The sequence below is a fragment of the Brienomyrus brachyistius genome, unplaced genomic scaffold (genome assembly GCF_023856365.1).
Source record: "Brienomyrus brachyistius isolate T26 unplaced genomic scaffold, BBRACH_0.4 scaffold49, whole genome shotgun sequence".
Lineage (NCBI taxonomy): Eukaryota > Metazoa > Chordata > Actinopteri > Osteoglossiformes > Mormyridae > Brienomyrus > Brienomyrus brachyistius.
In genome coordinates, this window is record NW_026042324.1 from 2,037,991 (window position 1) to 2,059,152 (window position 21,162).

The 21,162-nt window shown below is 38.3% G+C and overlaps 1 protein-coding gene across 1 annotated transcript in view; it reads right to left on the bottom strand.

Moving 5' to 3' along the window:
- LOC125723490 (protein kinase C-binding protein NELL1-like) overlaps window positions 1-21,162 on the bottom strand; it is a 217,441-nt gene that overhangs the window by 175,211 nt on the left and 21,068 nt on the right. Inside the window, exons 4-5 of the mRNA XM_049000104.1 lie at window positions 6,418-6,568; window positions 2,834-3,004 (exon numbers count right to left, since the gene is read on the bottom strand). Of these exons, the coding sequence (XP_048856061.1) occupies window positions 2,834-3,004; window positions 6,418-6,568 (322 nt within the window). The remainder of the gene's footprint in view (window positions 1-2,833; window positions 3,005-6,417; window positions 6,569-21,162) is intronic.

Genomic DNA, 21,162 nt, shown 5'->3' on the forward strand with positions numbered 1-21,162 from the left:
GTTTTATGTACAGTATTGTACTGTATTATAGCGTATTAGAATTATACACCGTTCAGGAATTTAATTTGTACAGTACTGTAATATGAAAGGCGTTTGAAACAGCTGTAGTGTATTTTGAAATCGTCAAAAAATTACAGTTTTTCCAAATTGTTTACACACATTTTCTGAAAGCATGCCCCATATTGTCATAACTCTACACACAAATCAAAAAACACACACACAATGGGCAAAAGCCTTCAATTCTCTTGCAAAATAAAACTTTACGTTCAAAACAATGTAATTTCTTCAGAAAATGGTATTTTGTTTTCAAATGACACACACAAACCATCATATGAATAGAAATTTATAAGAAAAAGTTGATCACTGATGTGCTTAATGTAAAAGACTATGACACCTTCTTCTCCATTCATTTTAATGACTTACTATAAGCCTTTTTTTGATTTTATATTTATATTCTACTGTATTTTTCCCACAAAAACAATATACATTGTTCATCCCAACACGAAGTTTCACATACCGTGCAGAAGGATTTACTGAATACAGTTACAGTAAAAAAAAAACAAAAAAAACAACTATGCTGCATCGGTCTGGCCACAGCCCCTCATCCACATCACAAGCAATGTTTGCCCTGGCCAAGCAGCCTAGCATGACGAATCCAGACATGAAAAGCATCAACTGCCATATCTTCACATGTATCTTCCATAGCTTGGAGAAGGGGTATACTGTACGTATGTGTGGATTTCGGTCATACACTTTCCATCTCCAGGCATCAAAAATTCCTCAATAGGATTGAGAAATGAAGAGATAAACAACTAAAAAATGGGGGTTGGCAGTGACACAGCTACGAACCAGAGCAGCCCGGTGGAAACTTACATTGTTCCAAATGACAACATACCTGAGCTGCTCTGGGCCATCTATCTGATCTGGTGGAATGAGTGTGTTGTGTAGGATTTCCAGGAATGTGATCAGATGGGCAGTGTTGTAGGGGCCAAGGGTAGCATGGTGATGGATGACACCATGGTTGGTAATTGCTGCACACATTGTGACGTTCCCACCACGCTGGCCAGGGACTTCAGCTCTTCAACTTTCTTTGCCCAGCCTCCCTCATTGTTAGACCATGGTTAACCACATGGTCAACCAAAGTGTCTTTGATCTCATGAGAGATTACGTTCCTTGGCCTTCCTCGTGCTCCCCGTCCTCCTCCTCTTACTCTCACTCCTCTGGCTCTGCCTCTGTTTCCAACGTTGGCATCCATTGCTCCAAAACAGAAGAGCTCACCTGTTGGCCTTTTATAAAGCTCTGATTTCTAAATTGCAATTATGCGTGACAGGTGTTTACCCATGTGATGAGTTAGTATGCAAAGTAGGGCAACTGACTTTACAATTTTGAATGACAGTGTGTTCCTTGTGAAAACAAGAGATTTTCTTCATGAAAATTGTGCCAAATGCAGAGAATTATGTGTAGTGTTTTGAAAAAAGTGTGTTTTAAAACTGTAATTTGAGTGTAAAGCAGGAATTGTGCTTGTAGTTTACCAGAATTGGTTCAGGGGGTTGGTGCACCAGTTACATGTTGTAGTCATTGTGTCTCAAGTACAAGTAACTGTGCGTAAACAACTAAGAAAAACTGTAAGTGAACAGCGACGCTGTCCATTTTATTACCCTATATGTTCATGAAATAAATATGCAAATGTCAATTAGATTATAATCTGCCGGAAACAAAGGGAAAAATAAATAAAAATAAAAAAAATTGATGATCATCTGCGTATAGTAATCACTTTCAGCCAGACAGTGATTACTATAATCGGTTTATTTTGTTTGCAAGAAATGCAAACTATTTTCTGCTTTTTTAGGGAACTTTTCATTAAAGCTAAAATTTTCATAGGACATTTTCATTTAAAGTGATTTGTGAAAGTGATTTCATTTTGAAATATTCAATGAATAACCATAAATGGTTCATCTGTGTCTGTTTCCTTCAATTGTTTTTAAATCAATCTATTTTAAATCTTTCATTACGAAAAGTATCCCAGTTTTAATAGCTGAGAAAAAAACAAACGAAATAATCATCTATTAATCGTAATCAAAGTAAAATGTTAAATTACTCATGATATTGATTTGAGGTTATAATGCCTAGCCCTACCCAGTACACATTTATCCACTTGTATATCTCTTCATTGACAAAACCAACTTCATGACAGTTGTTAGGCTGACCATATTTTACTTTACCAAAAAGAGAGGACACAATGCAAATGTGCTCACACAAAGTATTCTGACTGCAAAAAGCAAATGTGAACATGAAACAAAGCGGAATCCTGGACATTTCAGTCCCATTTTTAGGTCCCAAAAAAGAAGACAAGTCTCAAAAAAAGAAGACGTGTGGTCACCCTGAATTTGCTGACATAGGTTTAGGTCACCTTGGGCATTGAACAAGTTTCAACCAATTCCAACCTAGCCCCAACTAACTGTAAAAGGGAAAATTAATTTATTTGCCTACCTGTCAATTAAACATTTCAGTTATCTTACACTGTAACTTCAAAATGTTTGCACATTTACACAAAGTACACAAAATGGTGCTTTATGACCACGACTTTTTCATAGAAACTCAATGTGTACTGGATCACTTCAGCAAACCCTGATGGCTGTGTACTGTAATTTTCTAACATCAGGTTGAAATGATCCAGTAGATGGCTGGTTCAGACTAAATATACGACATAGTAACAGGTACCTAAATTTACTATACACGCAATGTGTTGTCAAACAAACAACTTCTTGTTTTTCCTTTAAAATTAATTGGAGCACATAGACACCACCTGGTGGCAAGAAGACACGCGGATTACCTGTTACAGTCGACATGGAGCTGCAGGTGGGAGGCACTGATGGACAGCGCGATCTTGTGCCACTGGCCATCCGCCAGCCTGTAGGGGAAGGTCTCAGAGCGAGGTTTCCCTCTGAAGCGGTAGCGGTATCGGATTTCCTCCCGCAGACCACTGCTCTCCACCTCAAAGTAGCTGAGGACAAACAGGACAGCAAAGCACATGTTTGGTTTTCTTCCTGTCTTACGCATTTCATAAAAAAATTGTGTGAATTGACCAAAGTTAAAGTGACAGACTGCAAACTACCTTGATAGTGTTTAATCAACACTGGCCCTATACAACACAGCACAATAATAAGACTACCATGCAAACCCAAGGCCCAGACGGAAATCCAGAAAGACAATGACAGTATCACAAACAAAACACTAACAGAAAACGAGGGAGCTTTAATGAAGCAAAATGGAAATTGAGAAAGCTCTTCATATTCCAGAACAGCATCATGTGTCAAGGAGACTGTCAGCGCCCAATAAAAACAACATATTGACTGCAGCTTAACGAAATGGGGCCAGTGACACCAGGTCAGGGGACACCGGTACATGCACATCATTAGCGCTTCATGGCTCTAATAAACAAAAAGGCAAAGGAGAGGCAGGGCTTAATGAAGGAACAGCACTCAGCCACAGGCCCAAGTCTTCCAGGCCGCATCTGTATTTTCCGTACTTATGATGCTTGAAGAAATACTGAAGCCACGTCCCACTGTCGAGAAGTTAAAAATCTCCAGAATTAACATAAGCCTTTCAAAGGTTAAAGTCACGTACTGAAATGAAAAGAACAGTACATTGCAAGCTTGGCGTTTCTTACACACACACACACACACACACACACATACACAGGTTTGTAATTATATCTTTATGTGGACTCTCCATTCATTACAATCCCAACATGACAACCTAAACCATAAGTAACCAAACAAAATGTGAAAGTTTTGGCACTTCTTGATTTTTTGATCGTATTCACAGATCTTTGTGGGGATCTGAGAAACGGTCCCCACAATGTCAAATTAATAGGTTTTATTACATTGTGGAGACATTTGGGGCCCACAATATGATATAAACAGAATCCACACACACACCACAAAATTCACTTCCATCATTTAAATTAAAGAATATGACACTGAATATTACACATTTCTGTTTTACCATCTCACAATGACCTTAGTTCGTCCCCAGCTCCCACAACTTTTATCTTATTTATTTTAACTCTTCACAGCAACAGACTTCCTTAAAAAGTTGCATTATTACCAAAGTCTGTCATTTCTATAAATAACAAAGCCTTTAATAAGAAAGTAATAACCAATATTTAAAAAAATCTTTATTAAGTCAAGACCCCAAGGACTATTGCATTTTCTGTTTTCAATCAAAACCAGCCATGTAAATATTAATTTATAACCATGTAAGGATTAATTTACATTTACTAATTTCACGGGCGCCTCCATCCAATGAGACTTCAATAAAAGGATAAAGGCCTAAACTCCAAGAATCTCAATGTTTTTCTTTTTTACATTTCAAAAAGAACTTCTTTTAATAATCAAATCAGCACTGACATTTTCCAGTAGGTGGCCTGCCTGTCTACCCAGAGCCACCAGATAAAAAGGACCATACTGTACAGTGTTACTATTATAACTTAGCAAACAGTAGAAACAGGATTAACCAAAGGTGCACTATAACCTTAGAGGGGAGCAAAACTGCTTAGTAAGTCCGTGTGCATCAGAACATCCCTGAGCGAATACAACCCGCAGCAAAGGGCATCCGAGGCTCTCGGAAAATGTGTGCCACTATCTCCCAAATAAAAAGTGATATCTATGCCTATTCTCATACAAAACTTATACTAACTAATTTAAAAATGGAGGAAAAAAAATAATATTTTATATGCAGTGCCACAAATTCACTGTTATTCTGAAGTAAGCATTTTCTCATCTTATTTCAATGCATGTGGATCATAGTCAGTGACTGATAGTTCCCAACTTTTGGGAAGCTGAGGATTAAAAGCCAGCAAGGGGCTTTTTTTTACATAATATGTCATTTCAGATGGAGCTCCAAGAGATGACTGACAGCACTATACCTGACACATACTCAGCATGGGTTGTTACTGAGGTAAAAAAAAAAAATCTGCAATCTACATAAATTCTTCTTGAAATAAATTTTTGATAGAAAATAAAAAAGAAACAAACGGCCAATCCTCTGATCTGGTAACAGCGAATGTAATCCAAAAACCACTGAAAAGCATCACATATTCTATTAATGGTTTGGAATAAGAAATATCGTTTTGGAAAGCAGAAAGTCAAGAAAGTAAGAAAGTCAAGAGAATGTGTAGACCTACTTTAATTACTTCACTTTAAAATTCTGACCTTTTAGTTTTGTATATTATCTTTAAAGCTGTAAAATTACATAATAAGTAATGATGGGTTTGCTTTTTACCCCGAACAGAATGTCACAATGTGTGAGAGAGCTGTGTGCATGTCGGGCTGACGGCACCATTCGTTTCTGTCTGCGGAGACGGCTTTCAATCCCAGTCATTAAGATGCATGATGGTTATTAATCTCTCTTTAAACAACATAGAGCGCCACTACTGGGGAAGACTGCTAAATTAGAGCCATTAAGGAAACAATTCAATCAAGTGTTTAAGTGACTAGCCAGAATGCACAATGCACAACCCCTGAAGCATGACGATCAGTTATTTGTAAACCTTTGAATAGTTCACTTCTTAACCTGGCTCCTTTTATGGGATTTATTTTTTTTTCTATCAATAACAAAGAAAAAGCTATAATTAAGCCTTCAGTATAAAACATTATTCACCCTTTGGGGGTATGTACTGATAAGACCTTGCTAAGAAGGGCATGAAATATGGATCAGGATAAAGGTGCTGCATTAACACTGGCAGAAAGGTGCATGCTTCACATTTTTGTTTGCTTCCTAATTTATTTGTGATAATGGTACTTTCTACCTACCCTGTTGAATTCTTACACTCTCCAGGTCCCCATTCGTCTTTTCTGGGCCAAAAGAAGCTTGGTATTAACCAATCAAAGCACCCACATTGTTTACAACTGGGTCATACCAGAGTACCAATTATCTCCTGCTGTAATGCAACTAAATCCTTGTTTACACAGGTGAGAATTTCATTAAATGCAGAGAAAAAAAGGGGGTTTTAAAAATGATCTTTCTAACATCACACATGATCCAGCATAAAAAGGCAATTTATTTACAAATACTCTATAACAGAAACCATTTACAGGACAAAAACAAGCAAGTTCCAGTGCTGTCGGTGCACCAACTGTTATTGTGGGAAACCCAAGACAGGATAAAAATCAGAATCCAATTGCTATTTCCCCTGCAGGTCTTCGTGAAGGACAAAATCAGAGAATTAGGTCCACTGTTACTGATTGTTTTACACTATGCTGACCTAAAAACTATCAATCAGATCTCCTCCAGTAGATATAATTTATTTATAAACCAATTAGATAAAAAGTCAGTATTCCAACACAATACCATTTACGTTTCAATATGCATGTTCAAAAGGTGAGAGATAAAATAAGAATGCAGATAAATTACCTGTGCTCAGACTCGTGGATGGAGAATATTACTCCAGACGTTGAAGACCTCTGCTGAACTGAGGCCAGGAAGGTGAATTCATTTTTACCTCTGAACAGCTGAACCAACTTCTGTGTGATGTGTGCTGGTGCGTGAATTACTCTATCCACATCTAAAAAATTAAAAAGGTCACAAGTCAAGATACAACAATTAAGGCAGACATCTCACAAAATAAAATAAATGAACAACATTGTTTATCTTCACATTAACATTCATAATAGAAATAATAAAAAAAAAAACTTCAGGAAAAGTCTACTTTATTTAAACCAAATTTCCCCAGAAAAACCTTTGAAAACTAGAATGGCGGGACTGTCGAAACAACAGCTTAGTGAGCCCTGTCACCTCCTCCGCCCATCTAATCCTTACCCATCCAGCACTCACCAAATTGTACAATTTCTAAAAGTACTAGGTGGATCAACTGCAAATGTGAAATGCAGAATGCTCTGGCTATGTCCTATATTATATTGTACAAACAAGTTTAATGTTCCCAGAAATACTAAATCAAGCTAAAGTAATCCCCAAAAAGTGCACACGATTTACTTTTTTTCTGCTATCAATTAGATATTTCGGGCTGTACAAATTTTTTTTTATTTAATTAAATGTAACGTTTTGGTTATTTGTGTTGTTCCCTAAAGAAAACGTGACTGCAGAATAGTGAAGTGAGAAAATATTATATATTTTATGGTAGTAAATTTATTTCCTTAAGTCTTTGTAATCATGTTGTCCATTTCAAACTGCTGTTATTCTGCTAAACCTGGCACGTGTGCAAAGAAAGCTTCGATTAATTCTATGAACTTAGGTGCTATGGTCATCTAATTCTTAATACTACTCATGAAAGTTAAAATACAGTACAGGTTTTCCCCATTATCCGAAAGCAGAGCATTCCTATGAATCCTTTTATAAGCCAAAATGGCATAAAGAAGCAATTACCATTAATTTACATGGGGAAAAAAACTGTGTGTTCCCAGACCGAAAAAATAACCAACAAAATTATACCAAAAAAATACAAAAAAAAATTAAAATAGCACTAAAATATAGTTGAAAGTAAGAATGATAACACAGCTTATTTGAACTAGAAATAATATACAGTCTATACAGTGTAAGAACTGTATAGAGTGTAAGTACACAAACGTAGAAATCATAGCATATTACACACCTAGGTTATACGGTATAGCCTAAATAATTATAAAACGTACAGTATAGTAGATACAAAAATGAGTAACATAGTTGTTATGTACTGTGAATAATAGTGTGCTACACTTTCACGCAACTAGCAGCTCAGTAGGTTAGTTGTCACATGCATCTCCACAATCGCATGAGGCAATGCACTATAACGTTATAACAGCACAACATTCTGAGGCAACAGGAAATTTTCAGTAATATTATAATCTTACAGAACTACCATAGCATACTGTATGCGGTCCATCCTTAACTGAAATGTCATTAACTGCATAACTGCATATCTATAAATGGCTCGCTGATAAACAAACAGTAAATGCTATTTTAACTTTTCTCAGATTTTTGTAACAACAAAAATCCTCTTCGGATTTCTTTGTTAGCGAAAACAGGTGTTAATGTAAGTCTTTCATAAAAGAAATGCAGCATAAACTGAACATTCGTAGAACGTAGAAAGGGATATCTTTATATGCATACATTTTTGAGCCCATATTTTTATATTCTGCCAAGTTTGGGGGTCATAGTGGTTTGAATAAGGTGATTTACATTTTTCCACTGGAAGTCCTGCTTGAATTTCACAGACCAGTGCCAAAACATTCTCATTCTCAGAATCAGCAGCATAGACAAGACAAGACAGCAATTTACATGGCATGGTCATTGTGAGTGAGGTATTAACGAAACACATGTGCCTCGAGGGGAATACTATACAGTTGCTATGCTTGTTATTTACAAAAGAAAATATGCAGAGGCACTCATTTAACAACAGAATAACATATACTAGCTACCTGCACAGTTAACAATCTGGCCCCATGGTGTCACACTGCCCCCACCAGAGGGGTTAGTCATCCCTGGTGACCTCCAAATGTACCCGTCACAATATGCACTGCTCACAGACCGTAGGGTGGAGGCTCTGGGACACCATTAGCTGCAGCAATTGCTGGCCGCCATTCAGGGGACATTGGTGCCAGTATAGTAGCCCATCTTGCTCCTCAATGCCCCCCACTGTCAATTTAGGGCCTATGGTCATCACACCACCTGCAACCAATTCCTGATTCAGGTCAGCACTGGGTTGATTGCTCCCCCTGCAGCCATTAGCGATCGATGGTCTCCAGTTCCTTCACGTCAATGTCCTCCTGTTCTGCTGCTGCTGTAACCCACCTCCGGTTGTGCTCTCTAACACAGCAGCAATAATGGCAATTGCCCTTCTCACAGGGGAGGCAAGAGACAGCATCCACTTTACTGTGGGGCTTGGGACAAATCAAGGGCCGGCTGGAGGGTGCTGGAACAGCTGGAAGTGAGGTGGTCCCTCTCATCATGGTCCACTTTAGTGCCCATCTTCCACTTTCAATCGGCATTTTGCCAGAGAGGCACTATGTCTGCAACAAGACGGAGGGTGGCCTTAGACATGTTTGCCCCCAGGTGACGCAGCAGGTCCAGCTTGATGGTGCAGTGATCACGAATGTTAACCAGAAACACTTTCTGCTCTGTGGTCTGCCTGATCTTTGTGATGGCAGTGAACGATGCTAGCCAAAACCCCGTTACGTCCCATCCTGTTGGGGCTGGCTGGTTAGTGCCCAGTAGGGCACCAGACTGGTGGACCTTCCACCTCACAATCCACAAAGTAGCTGAGATCATGGCTCAGCTGACCCACTGTGATGGTACGAGTGACCTTCCTCTACCAGCACCAGCTACTTGGAGCTTTCTCAGTGGCTGTACTAGGATGTGGCAGGGTGCAGCAGCAAAACAGCTGCAGGCAATCTGTCGTGCTTCGCTGTAGCAGTAGCAGGGTCCATCAGCTCATTGGCTTTGACGCTAGTCATTCCCAAAGTCTCCTTCATTTTCATCTGTGCCTTTGGTGTCACAGGCATGGCTTTGCGTGGGTGGTTAACGTCATCTGGATCACTCGGGAAGTGAGGGTAGTCTTGCTATTCACACAGAAGTACCCAAGTACACCAAGCACCCAGAGTTTCACCCAAAATCTCCCTTCACACTACTTCTTCGTGTTAGTCACTGACAGAACTTCTGGCATACTTCTGCGGTTCCACAGGCGTCAGGCTGAGCAAGTTCTGATGTGCCTCTCCTTCCAGTGCCAGCGCCAGGTGGAGTAGCGTCTCCAGGTCGCTCTAGCCATTGTGCCATGAGGCAAGGCACACTTGAGCGAGGTAAGACTCCAGCAGCTCCTTCCTGCTGTATCGGGGAAGGTTCAAGGCAGTCTTCATCACCAGTGGAACCGATGCACACTCTCTGGGCTGGAACTGAAAGCGTGGCAAGCAAAGCAATCTAGATCCATTGAGTTGTCCCAAGAAGGCCCATTGCTTGGTTCCTAGGGTCTCCTGTTAGCTTACTTCTGCTTGTCTTGCACCGTCTTTGCATCTTAGTCTGTTGTAGCTCTCAGATCAGGTAATCAATCTCATCTTCAACTCCTCATCCTGCTTCTGAGACCAATATGGCGAGCTCATGAAAGCGGGTGTTTTCAATGAGGTGATTGATACTTTTTCACCAGAATTTGCACTTTTATTTGACAGACTGTCACACCCTGCATTCCTGCCTCTGTTCTTCCCCCAATGTGGTGAGCCACACCTGTTGCTAATTTTCTTACCTCTTGTTTCACCTCGTGTTATTCACACAAGATGCCTCTTGTTTGCTCATCATCAGTGATCTATATGAGTGCCTCCCAGTTCTGGGCTCCCCAGTCCGGTCACTGAGTGTGTTCTACAGTTATTTCCTTTAGCAGTTTTGTCTTGTTTTTGACCGCACGCTGTCAACTTTTGTTTACCCTATTCCCATTCCTTAATAAACCTCCCCTCTTTGGTTTACCCTCATTCATGCTCCTGCCTCCTTCATTGTTGGAACGTGACATAGACCAATGTCAAACACTCAAACCGGCAGAGTAGATAAGGCAGGATAAACTATTTACATGGCACACACTCAGGGTGACACATTAACGAAACATGTGCACTTACAGAGGAACAGTACACAGTTGCCATGCTTATTATTTATTACATAAAATATGTGGGGCATACATTAAACAGAATAATAAACTAGCGGTGCCAGGCAAGGCATTCTGATAAGCTGCATAATTAATTAATGAACTGACCAGCCTCACAGCATTTACAATTTTTTTCTCCTGTACTTTTTTAATAGATAAATACTCTTTGTGGTTATTTAGCTACCATTTACATATTTACGTGTCAGGTATTATTTTATAAATGTATCTTTTATTTTATTGAATAGCTTGTGCAGCTTTACATTATGATTTTATTATATTATGATTTGATCTATATTGCAAACATAACAAAAGTCAAAATAGCATTGTAGCAGGAAAGCACACCTATAGTTTCCTTGGTTGTCAGAGTTTTCATTCCCACTGTGTCTGTGAGTCAGGCTGCTTCAAGGCTCAACATTCCAGTAGACATGAAGAAGGTTATGCAGGAGACACTGGGAATGGCCAAGAACCAGCCATGTAGAGAGCAGAAGCAACTTTCTAATGCCAGAGATGACTGTCAACTTATCAAGCGCTACCACAATTAGTCGACTTAGTCGATGACATCGATGCTGAAAATGCATCCACGTCAATATTTTAAATTCTTATTTTAACAAAATTGCCTTTATGATTTCTAAAACACTTTGTACACTGTGCAAAGTTTTGATGGCATACTACATGGATACAAGCGCTATGTATGATCACGTGAAGAGGAAACGCACAGGAGTTATTCTGGATGATGGACCGTAGGCAAAACCACCATGTTGTCAATTCATGTTTAATAATTACCATTAATACAGAGATTTTTAATATCTTTTGTCCTTGTAACTGCTAAATATATACATTATTAAAACTATAAAGTTGTCTACCTATTCATTTTCAAAAGCCTGGAGTTTGTAAAATATATATATATATAATTTATTCAGGAGCATATCCATAAATTGAAAAATTCATGAAACTTTTAATTTTTTTCCAGAGCTGTCAGTGCTTAAGATTAATTATCAATAAAAAAGTCTCTAGCTTGACTTTATTAAAAACTTCAGTCTTCGATAAGCAAAATGACAAATACTCCAAAGAGAGTTAAAAGAAGGACAATAACAATACGAATACAACACCCTGCAGCAGCTTGATCTTAATTTAGCAATAACACGTCTCAAGAACTGTCGCTTGAATATTTCCACCCTATACATGGTGACAAACAATGTTCAATGTCAGTTGCATATCCTGTTTGTGTACCTCAATAAAATACACTGCGAGGGGAGTTCCTCTTTCGAAGTTGGCTGAGTTCGACTGAGAGGCTGACACCTCGAGGTCAGGACCGGGCTTCCCTTGCAGCAAGTAAAAAGTCATCACAGCTGTCTGTGTTGTTCTGTGTTCAGAGACTGGTTTGTTTCCAGCTCATCTTCAGAAGAAGATAACCCTAACAGTCAGTTAGGTATAACCAATACAATACCTTGTATAGATGACCTGGGGGGTATTCCATGAAGCAGGATTAAGGAAAAGTCTCACTTATTTCGACAAGTATGGCTCATTAAAGTGGAATCTCCATTCCATCAAAGTGTCTTAAATGAATTCCCACCGAGTTACCATGGTAACTTACGCATGTGAACAAGTCTGCTCCGGACCAGGTTAAATGTCTCGCTTAGTGAAGCAGCGTCTCAACGAACGTCCGACGTGTGGGAACAGAGTCCCAAAAGATCATTCCGTCGGACGAAATTCCATGATCTTACTACTCATGTCATGTAATCAATGTAATAAAGCCTATAAAAATCACATCTCAGCAATCCAATTATTCCAAAATAAAAACAAAGTGTACCTATAATACAAAGGTCAAATATAAAATGCAATGACTGAAACTGAAAAAAAACCCCAAATCTCTTAATATGAACAATAATATATATTTATATTTTGTTTCGTCACAGTCTACTTTGAAAGTTCATTAGTAAAAAGCAAAGACGAGAAACAGTTATTTACGCAGAACATTTCACACATTTCACTCCCTGGCTTTATTTATGGCCACTGTATTGCCTTTTTTAGCGATTATATCTTTGTGTTCTTCATAGATCGTTCACTCGTTCATCAATTCATTTGGGCTTCTTAAATATGTGAGGCTATGCAAGTCTGTCTTGTATGAACCTTCATTAGTTACAGTTGAACTCCGTTAGTGGAATGACTTGAGGCTAAGTTTAGAGATGGCGCTAGATTGAGTCTGACTTTTTCGAGAAAATCTGGCTTTCTTTGTCTACTTTAATGGAATACCCCCCTGGTCTCAACAGTTTTAAAATTGACTACTGCTCCATTATTAACAACCGGGTAATTTCATAGACTTCGTTATGCATGCAATTTGCCACATTTGCATTACATTCCCATTCAGTACCAATCTGAGGTCTGATGATAGTAGTAAAAACTTCTGTGGGAGTGCCTAGAGAGTGACCATGTCTGTTTGGTCATTACCAGGCACACTACAATGACCTGGGACTGAACAGAAATGAATATTAAAATTCTGTTTATTAAGGATAGTGAGCTTAGTTAAACTCTTTACAACTGCTGGATGTTTTTAAAGCTACAAGTGTTTGTAGGCTAGATCTGGAATTAATAAAAATATTCAGGCTTTAAATATAATGCCAAAACGGCACAGGCTACAGCCATAAAAATTAATCTGTAAAAAATTATCCTGGTATATGAATACCAATGCACTGGTGTTTAACACAACTGTGGCAGAGACAAAGTCGTCAAACTTTGAACCGTCTGTGTACTGGGACATGGAATGGATTTTAACATCAAAAAATAGGTCAAGGTAACTGTTTGGGTGAGTCTGAAACTTTTTGTTCTTTGATAGGTTCAGTATGATGTTTGGTTTCTTTAGGTCCCAGGATGAGATCCTGCAGATGTGTGCCTGGTCCTGGATGCTCAGGTCGAAATTTAGGTGTTTTAGATGAGATCTGATCATTAGTTCCAAAGGATTAATTAACTTAGACCTGGACTCCATGAACCTGGACTCCATATTTTGGGCAGTGTAGGAAATTTCTAAAATATTTCGGAGGCAACTTTTTAAAAATATAGGCATTTACAATATTTTGTATACACATTTTAAAAATAGTAATGCAAAAGTTTTTGTTTTATGTAAAATAAACCCAGATTAAAGTGGCAGTTCACCCCAAAACTTTAGAGCTATCTATCCATCTAGATTGTTCTGCTGGGAGATGCCAAGTTGTGGAGATATCAGCCATAGAAACGTCAGGCGTCCCTCAAATATAGTGGAAGTCAATCGCATTCTTTCTGTTGAAATTAAATCATCAGAAAAAAACATTTGAAAAATCCAGCAGCAATGTTTCCTACCAGAAACTGTCAAAATAAGAGCATGGAATTTTGCTTCTTTCACTACTTTTATGCAATTTCCAAAAACAAGTATGGTTTATTATAAAACGATCACAAAAAGCATACAAACAGTTTATAATCTGGAAAACAGTTACTAAAAACAATAACTACTGACCAACTATGGATTCTGTTTATTATTATTGTTTATTGTTAACTGGAGTTCCCTTTCAATTGTGTTCATATTTTTGCTTCTGTAACAGATGTAAATATATTTGCAAGACTAATTTTTATGCTAAAGAGTAACAGACAATATACTTCTGTGACGCAGGCTCATCTATGTTCATCTGTGTAAACCTGACAGAGTATCTCCTGCCCTGACTCTAAAATACCTATTAAATAAAAAGTTTGAAATAAAGATAATACCCTAAGACACAATTTATCCAAGTCTTCTAGTCTATACCATAATTCTAAGTTAATTCTAAGATAATTCTATACCTAATTCTAAAGGATGTTAGCCATCCTTTCCATGGTTTTACACAGATAACTAGTCAAGACTAGTAAGCGGTAGTTTTTGACTCAATATGGTCTTTGTCAGGCTTGAGCACAAGTACCAATAGCACTTCTTGCCAGGAAGGAGGAACACATGGGCATCACTAGACCCCCTTTACTGGAGCATGTGCCCCAGTATTTATGTGCTCTGCCTCAGTAAAATCTCAGCTTTCAAAAATCATACGGGTAATGGGGGGTGGGGGGCCTGTGCCCAAGTAGAGCTTAATGTCTAGCAACGCCGCTGGTGGAATACTTACTGATAACTAAATACTAAATATTTAAGGACTACATACGCTCCTTTACTTACGAACGAGTTATGTTTCAAGTCATTATTCAATATCATTTTAAGGGTATAAGCAAGTACAAAGAACTAGGATGCTGGGAGTTCGCACGCTACGCTGCTGTGCGGCGGGAGTAGCGGCCAGAAGTCGTACTAGGCGGAATTGGCGTGCAGAAAAAAAAAATGATGGTGTGGACAGGAAACAAGAGCCTAACAAACACAATTTCCTGTGCATTCGTATGTCTGAAAGTTTGTAAGTTGAAAGTTCGTAAGTAGAGGAGAGTCTATACTGATAAAGCAATATGAGGCAGATGTTTAAGGAATTGGTAATACTGTAGATCTTGTATGGCCCAGTCTGAAGGATCATTTGATTTCTTCAAAGACCCTAAAAGCTCCACCATGATAAAAGGCTGGTTATAGGGTTCCATGTTTTGAAAGTCGTTCTCCTTTTTTCCTGCAGACCTTCAAAAGGCAGGAATTCACAAAGCAAGTTCTCTCTACTTCAGTTCTTTTCAAATGTTTCAAATTCTCTAACTTCTCTATTTGTTGCTTTGTTCTAAGTAGCGTGCCCTGATGTTTAACGTGCCGGATTTGAAACATACTTTCCTTTCCCTTAATCTTACGAATCAGATTCCAGGCCTTTCATGCTGGGGTATGTGAGTTTAAGCTAGAATCACAGTGTCTCCAGCTTTGCTCTTCATTACATTAATGACTCTACAAGCGTGTACCTTATATATTTTGTACCTTGTGCAGTTTTCAGGTGTTCTGTGTCTAAAGAAAATCCTTTCTGCCTTTTTCCTAACCTGGATTGCCTTCTGGCATGCGTCCTTTGACCATGGGATATGCTTACCTTTTGAGTTTAGAGACAGTTTCATTGGCTATTGACATTAGAATATCAGTTAAGTGTTTTACTGGATCTCCAATATCTTGTTCTGTGCATAAATTCTCATAGAAAAGTTTTGAAGGCAAACTAGTCAACTTTTGTAAACTGCCATCACTCTGAGTGCTGTTTCTCAGCGTCGCGCTCATGGGTTATGCTTAAGGGGTAATGGTCACTCCCACAGACATCTGCCTAGACTTTCAAAGTAAAGTCAAGTAGTAACTTAAGATCACAGAGAGTAAGATCAATTGCTCAATATGTTCTGGGCCCTGAATAAAATCTGAAATTTAGCATTCAGCAAACACAAATTATGATTTTCAATACATTTTTCAACTGACTTACCCTTCGTATTCTAATTTTTCTTACCCCACAGTAAATTATGGCCTTTAAAGACTCCCATAAGAATAATGGGAGATGGGATAATGGGATGGCTGATTAGCAAGATTATCCAACTCTTGATGAGTCACAAACACATCAGGTGGAATGTAGAGAGAACAGATGGCTTTCTGTAAGGTGAGATGTACTGCTGTGGCCTATAAATTGCTGTTAATTGGATTGTGGCTATGAATTATAGCTCCTCTTATTAGGGTCATTTTACCAGCCACAGTACTGACTTAGACAAAGGTTAAGTTATACAACTAAATTCCTCCATCAATTTCAATTTCGTTGAGATCCCCACGATAAATCGGCGCCTAATACTGCTACTCATCATGGGGATCGTTAGATCCAATCACTTGGGGCTATAGCCCCGAGTTCTTTAATCCTTGCCCCGAGTTTTTTGGCCCTGACTCCCATCTTGCTTCAAAAAAAGGGTTAGCCCAAGGTAAACCTGACTTAGCCCCTGATCATTTCAATAAAAAATGGCCTTCTACTCATAAAATTTGCCAAATGGGGAGGCTAGCAACAAAAATAATATAATTAAGCAATAACATACGAAAAGGAGTGCAGTTGTATTCCAGTTTTTCATGGCTGTTATCTTGTTGTAGGCACGAGGCTGCAGGGCTACGATAGAATCACAGCTGTAAGAACATAAGAACATAAGAAATTTACAAACGAGAGGAGGCCATTTGGCCCAGCAAGCTCGTTTGGGGAGAACTTAACTAATAGCTCAGAGTTGTTAAAATCTAGCTCTGATTTAAAGGAACCCAGGGTTTTAACTGGCGCTACACTAGCAGGAACATGCTGTGTAAAGAAGCGCTTCCTCAAATTCATTTGAAAATGTTCTCCTGCTGATTTCCACTTATGGCCACGAGTTCTAGTATTTCAACTAACACTGAAGTAGCCATTTGGCTGAACAGCATCCAGACCTGTTACAATCTTATATACCTGGATCATGTCCCCCCTTAGTCCCCTTTGCTCGAGGCTGAACAAATTCAGCTCAGCTAATCTCTCCTCATACTACATTCCTCTAAGACCAGAAATCATTTTCGTAGGTCTACGTTGCACCTTTTCCAAGGCAGCAATGTCCTTCTTAAGATATGGTGTCCAAACCTGCACACAATATTCTAGGTGGGGTCTTACCAAGGAATTATATAATCATAGCATCACCACCCTTGGCTTAAACTCCACACATCTAGAGATGTAATCCAACATCCTACTGGCCTTTTTTATTGCTTCCCCACACTGGTGAGAGTGGGACATGTGATATATTAGAGTACAACCACATGACATCGAGTGTGTGATTGCTTTTAAAAAACAGTTAATTGAGTAGATAGCACTATAACAGATAATACTTTGCTTGATTATTTATTTAAACATTGAGTGGTCTCCACAAAAAAACAATAGTTTCCACCAGCCAACAGTTGACTATTTCAATCAACCCAAACACTTGCACTAGAAACTTATATAGCTGGAACCATTCAGTTTCATGGTTCTAAATGTGTAAGTTGCGAATATAATGAGCAACTATGTTTTTGCGAAACATGTCCTCACTCTGCTTTTATTTTTTAATTTCGCATCACAACTTTGCATCTTCCGTTTTCAAATGAACGGAGAACACGTACGTATGTTGCATCACTTATGTGAATTATATGTTTTTAGTACTAAAGTTAATATTTTCTGCCTTGAGCCCATATGCTCTGGGGTAGGCTCCTGACTCCCCCTCCATCCCAACCCCGAAGGGGATAAGCATTCACAGAAAATGCATGGATGGATGGAAGTTAATATTTAATGTAAAACATCTTCTTTTCAGTAAATATAATCCATACTCTTTTAAGCTATTTTACAATATATATTTTGATAAACCTAACTTAAAATGATTAAAAGGATTGCTTTGTAGTCACATATTTGCAAAAAAGGTAGTGAAAAATGCTCAACAATAGCCTAGTTACCAATAGTTTGCATATATTTATAAAGACAAGTTTTTTGAGTAGAGATCAAAATAAAAAAATACTGTAAGTGACATTTGTAATTTACAAGACTATAGCTTAGCCGAATTTGCAGTTTGTAGTTTGAAGTTCCAATTTTGGGTTTATTTGGGGTCTATCATAGGGAAAGATTTCGTTTTTATCCATATAATGTTTTGTGAAGTGGTCTTTCCAGGATCAAAGAGACTTAAAATAGTAATAATAACAAATAAAGGTATCCAGTTTACATGGTTAAGTTTTATATCAACTTCTCTTTGCTGTCACTAAACACCAGTGCTTCAATTTCAGTGTGATTTGTCTCAAAAGCCAAACAGGTCCATATCATTACATATTCAATAAGCCAGCAAAGGTTGAAAAATATCTGTCAAATATTTTTGAGTTTATACATTGCCTAATATTGATGGCATACATTACTACAAATTTACATCATGTTTACTGTGTAGTTAGTTACTCGTTTTCTCTGCGTGAAACATAATAACTAAGATATTTAATAAGATATAGCAGACAACAAAACAATGCAATTTAAATGGCATAAGCACTGAATAGTTAACAGTATGCAATAAAAACATATAAGTGAACTCCACAATAAACAGAAAGCAGTTTAAATTTCCATAGCAAGGGGCAAATGTCTTTGTCTGTACTGTAGTTACCTCACAGGAGCCCCGAAACTGTCCCGCTTGCAGGTTAATAGCGGTTCTGTTAACATCCAGCATGCTTAAACAATATTAAGTCTAAGAATAAGGATTCGTTTGAAAATGATCAAATACAAAAAAATTTAATAAAATTATTGATTTTAAATCATTTCAGATCCAAATACTGTAGAAACAATAACGTATTATATTGTTTCATTGTGACCAGCAGGTGAAATAAGCACTTCCTGTTTATTCACATGTATCACAAAACACCGCCTTTTTTCCAAAACCAGTTCAGTGTAAACCACACCTGGCAACTATGACAATCCTCGGCCCAAAGCTTTGAGAAAACCTCAAGATTGATTTTGTTGGCTCGCAGTCTGAAACCGGTGACAAGTCATACAACTGTTGCGTTGGTGTAAAACTGTAGGGGAAGTGGAAGTTTGAGTTATTAGCAGGCTTTAACATAGATGTGACTCTTTGAGGTGCAAATAATAACAAATTATCATCAGGGGCATAGGAAGCAGGGGGTATGTGTACCTCCCAATATTTAATTTGGATTCATTCATCCCCCTAATAAACTTTGTCTCTCATATTAAATTAGTAAAAAATACTGAAATGAAAAATACTGCTTGCATAAGGATTCACCCTGTGCTCTGCAAGCTACAGATGAAAGAGGGAAAAAGACAAATATGGAAGATATTACCTTATCAAAGATTATAGCTGTCCTACAGTTGGTCTCCACCCATGATTACCCCCCGCACACACACACACACACACACACACACGAACACCCATCAGTCTCATTGGAAAGACTGTCATTCTAAAGGCAAAGTTCAAAAATCTAGATTAAAAAACATTAGAAGGAAGTTTGAGGAAAAAATGAATCAAATTGCATGCATTTAGAATAGAGTACAAAAATATCTAAGAGGTTGGATATCCCAATAAGCCCTGTTGGATCAATACTGAGAAATTGGAAGCTACACCACACCTGCCTAGATCAGGCTATCCCTGAATACTAAGCAACCACACAGAAAGGAGACTGGTAAGGGAAGCCAAAATGAGGCTTATAGTCACTGTGAAGGAGCTACAGAGTTCAGTGGCTGAGAGTGGAGTGAAAGTGCACCAGTCCACCGTTTCAAGAGCATACTGGATACTGCTGCAGTGCATACTGGATACTGCTGCAGTGCATACTGCATACTGCTAACCTGTGTGGGAGGGAGGTTAGAAGGAAGACCTCAAACAGAAAAGCTATATGAAAGCATGTCTAGAGTTTTCCAGAAAGTATAATAATGATTCAGCTAACATACTGTAGATTTTGTGGTCTGATGAGACCAAGACAGAGATTTCTGGCAAAAATTCAAACCACTATTTGTGGTGCAGATATAACATCACCCAGGCTTCAATTAACACCACCCCTACAGTGAAGTATGGTGATGACAACATCGTGTAATGGGGATGACTTTCAGCTTCAGGAATTGGGCATTGTGTCAAAATTGAAGGGAGAAAGGATGCAGCAAAATACTGCGAGATATTACAAAAAACTTGCTTCAATCTGCAAAAAAATTAAACTTGAGAAATAGTTAACCTTTCAAAAGCACAATGATCCTAAGAACAAGACCAAAGCAATATAGCAGCTAGTGATTAAAAACCAAAGGGTGAATGTTCAAAGGGGGCCAAGTTAAAGTCCGGGTCTATATCCGATTGAGAACTTGAGGCTTTCTTTGAAAATTGCAGCCAGCAAGTGATTGATACCAGCCAACCCAAACGATCTGGAGCAACTCTGCCATGAAGAGTGGGCAAAAGTCACCCCTGGCCAGTGTAAATACTACTGTTTGGAGTTGAATACTTACTCAAGCAGCATTTTTAGATTTTTGAATTTCTTTGTAAGATTTGCTGACAAATAATTGATATTGACTTTGAAAATTTACTATAAGAGACTATGAGTTTGCAATTAAAAAAAAATATTAAAAGTGAGAATGTGAGAAATCTGATAATTTTAAGGGGGGGGTTCAATACCTCTGCAAGGTACTGCATGCTGAAACAGGTACCTATACCTCCATAGGGATCCAGTAATAAAATTCCATTATAGTTCATTATCCACAAAACATGCTAAATTGAGCAAAGATAGCAAAAACTACAGTACCTATGTGTACTTGGCATAAGTGATGTCGTCCATGTTTATCTGTTGATTTCAACAAGGTAAAGCAGCATACATATACGATTCAAAGCTTTCAGTGCATTTGAAAAGTCAGTACGAACAAAACAATCCATCAGGCAAGCCAATTGGAGCATTGTTGGTTGATTAACAAATGTTTTAGCCAACCAGCTTTCAAACATGGCTGACTACTTCGCACACTTCCTGACTGACCACTCAGACAGTCACTGATTGGGCAGCTTCCCAAAGATGGAAAGAATGAATAGTCTATTAAACAATGACTTGAGCAACATGTAACATACAGTACCACACCCCAGCCAAGGAATGTCCTTAAAGGCAGAGGCATAAATAGCTCGTACTGTAT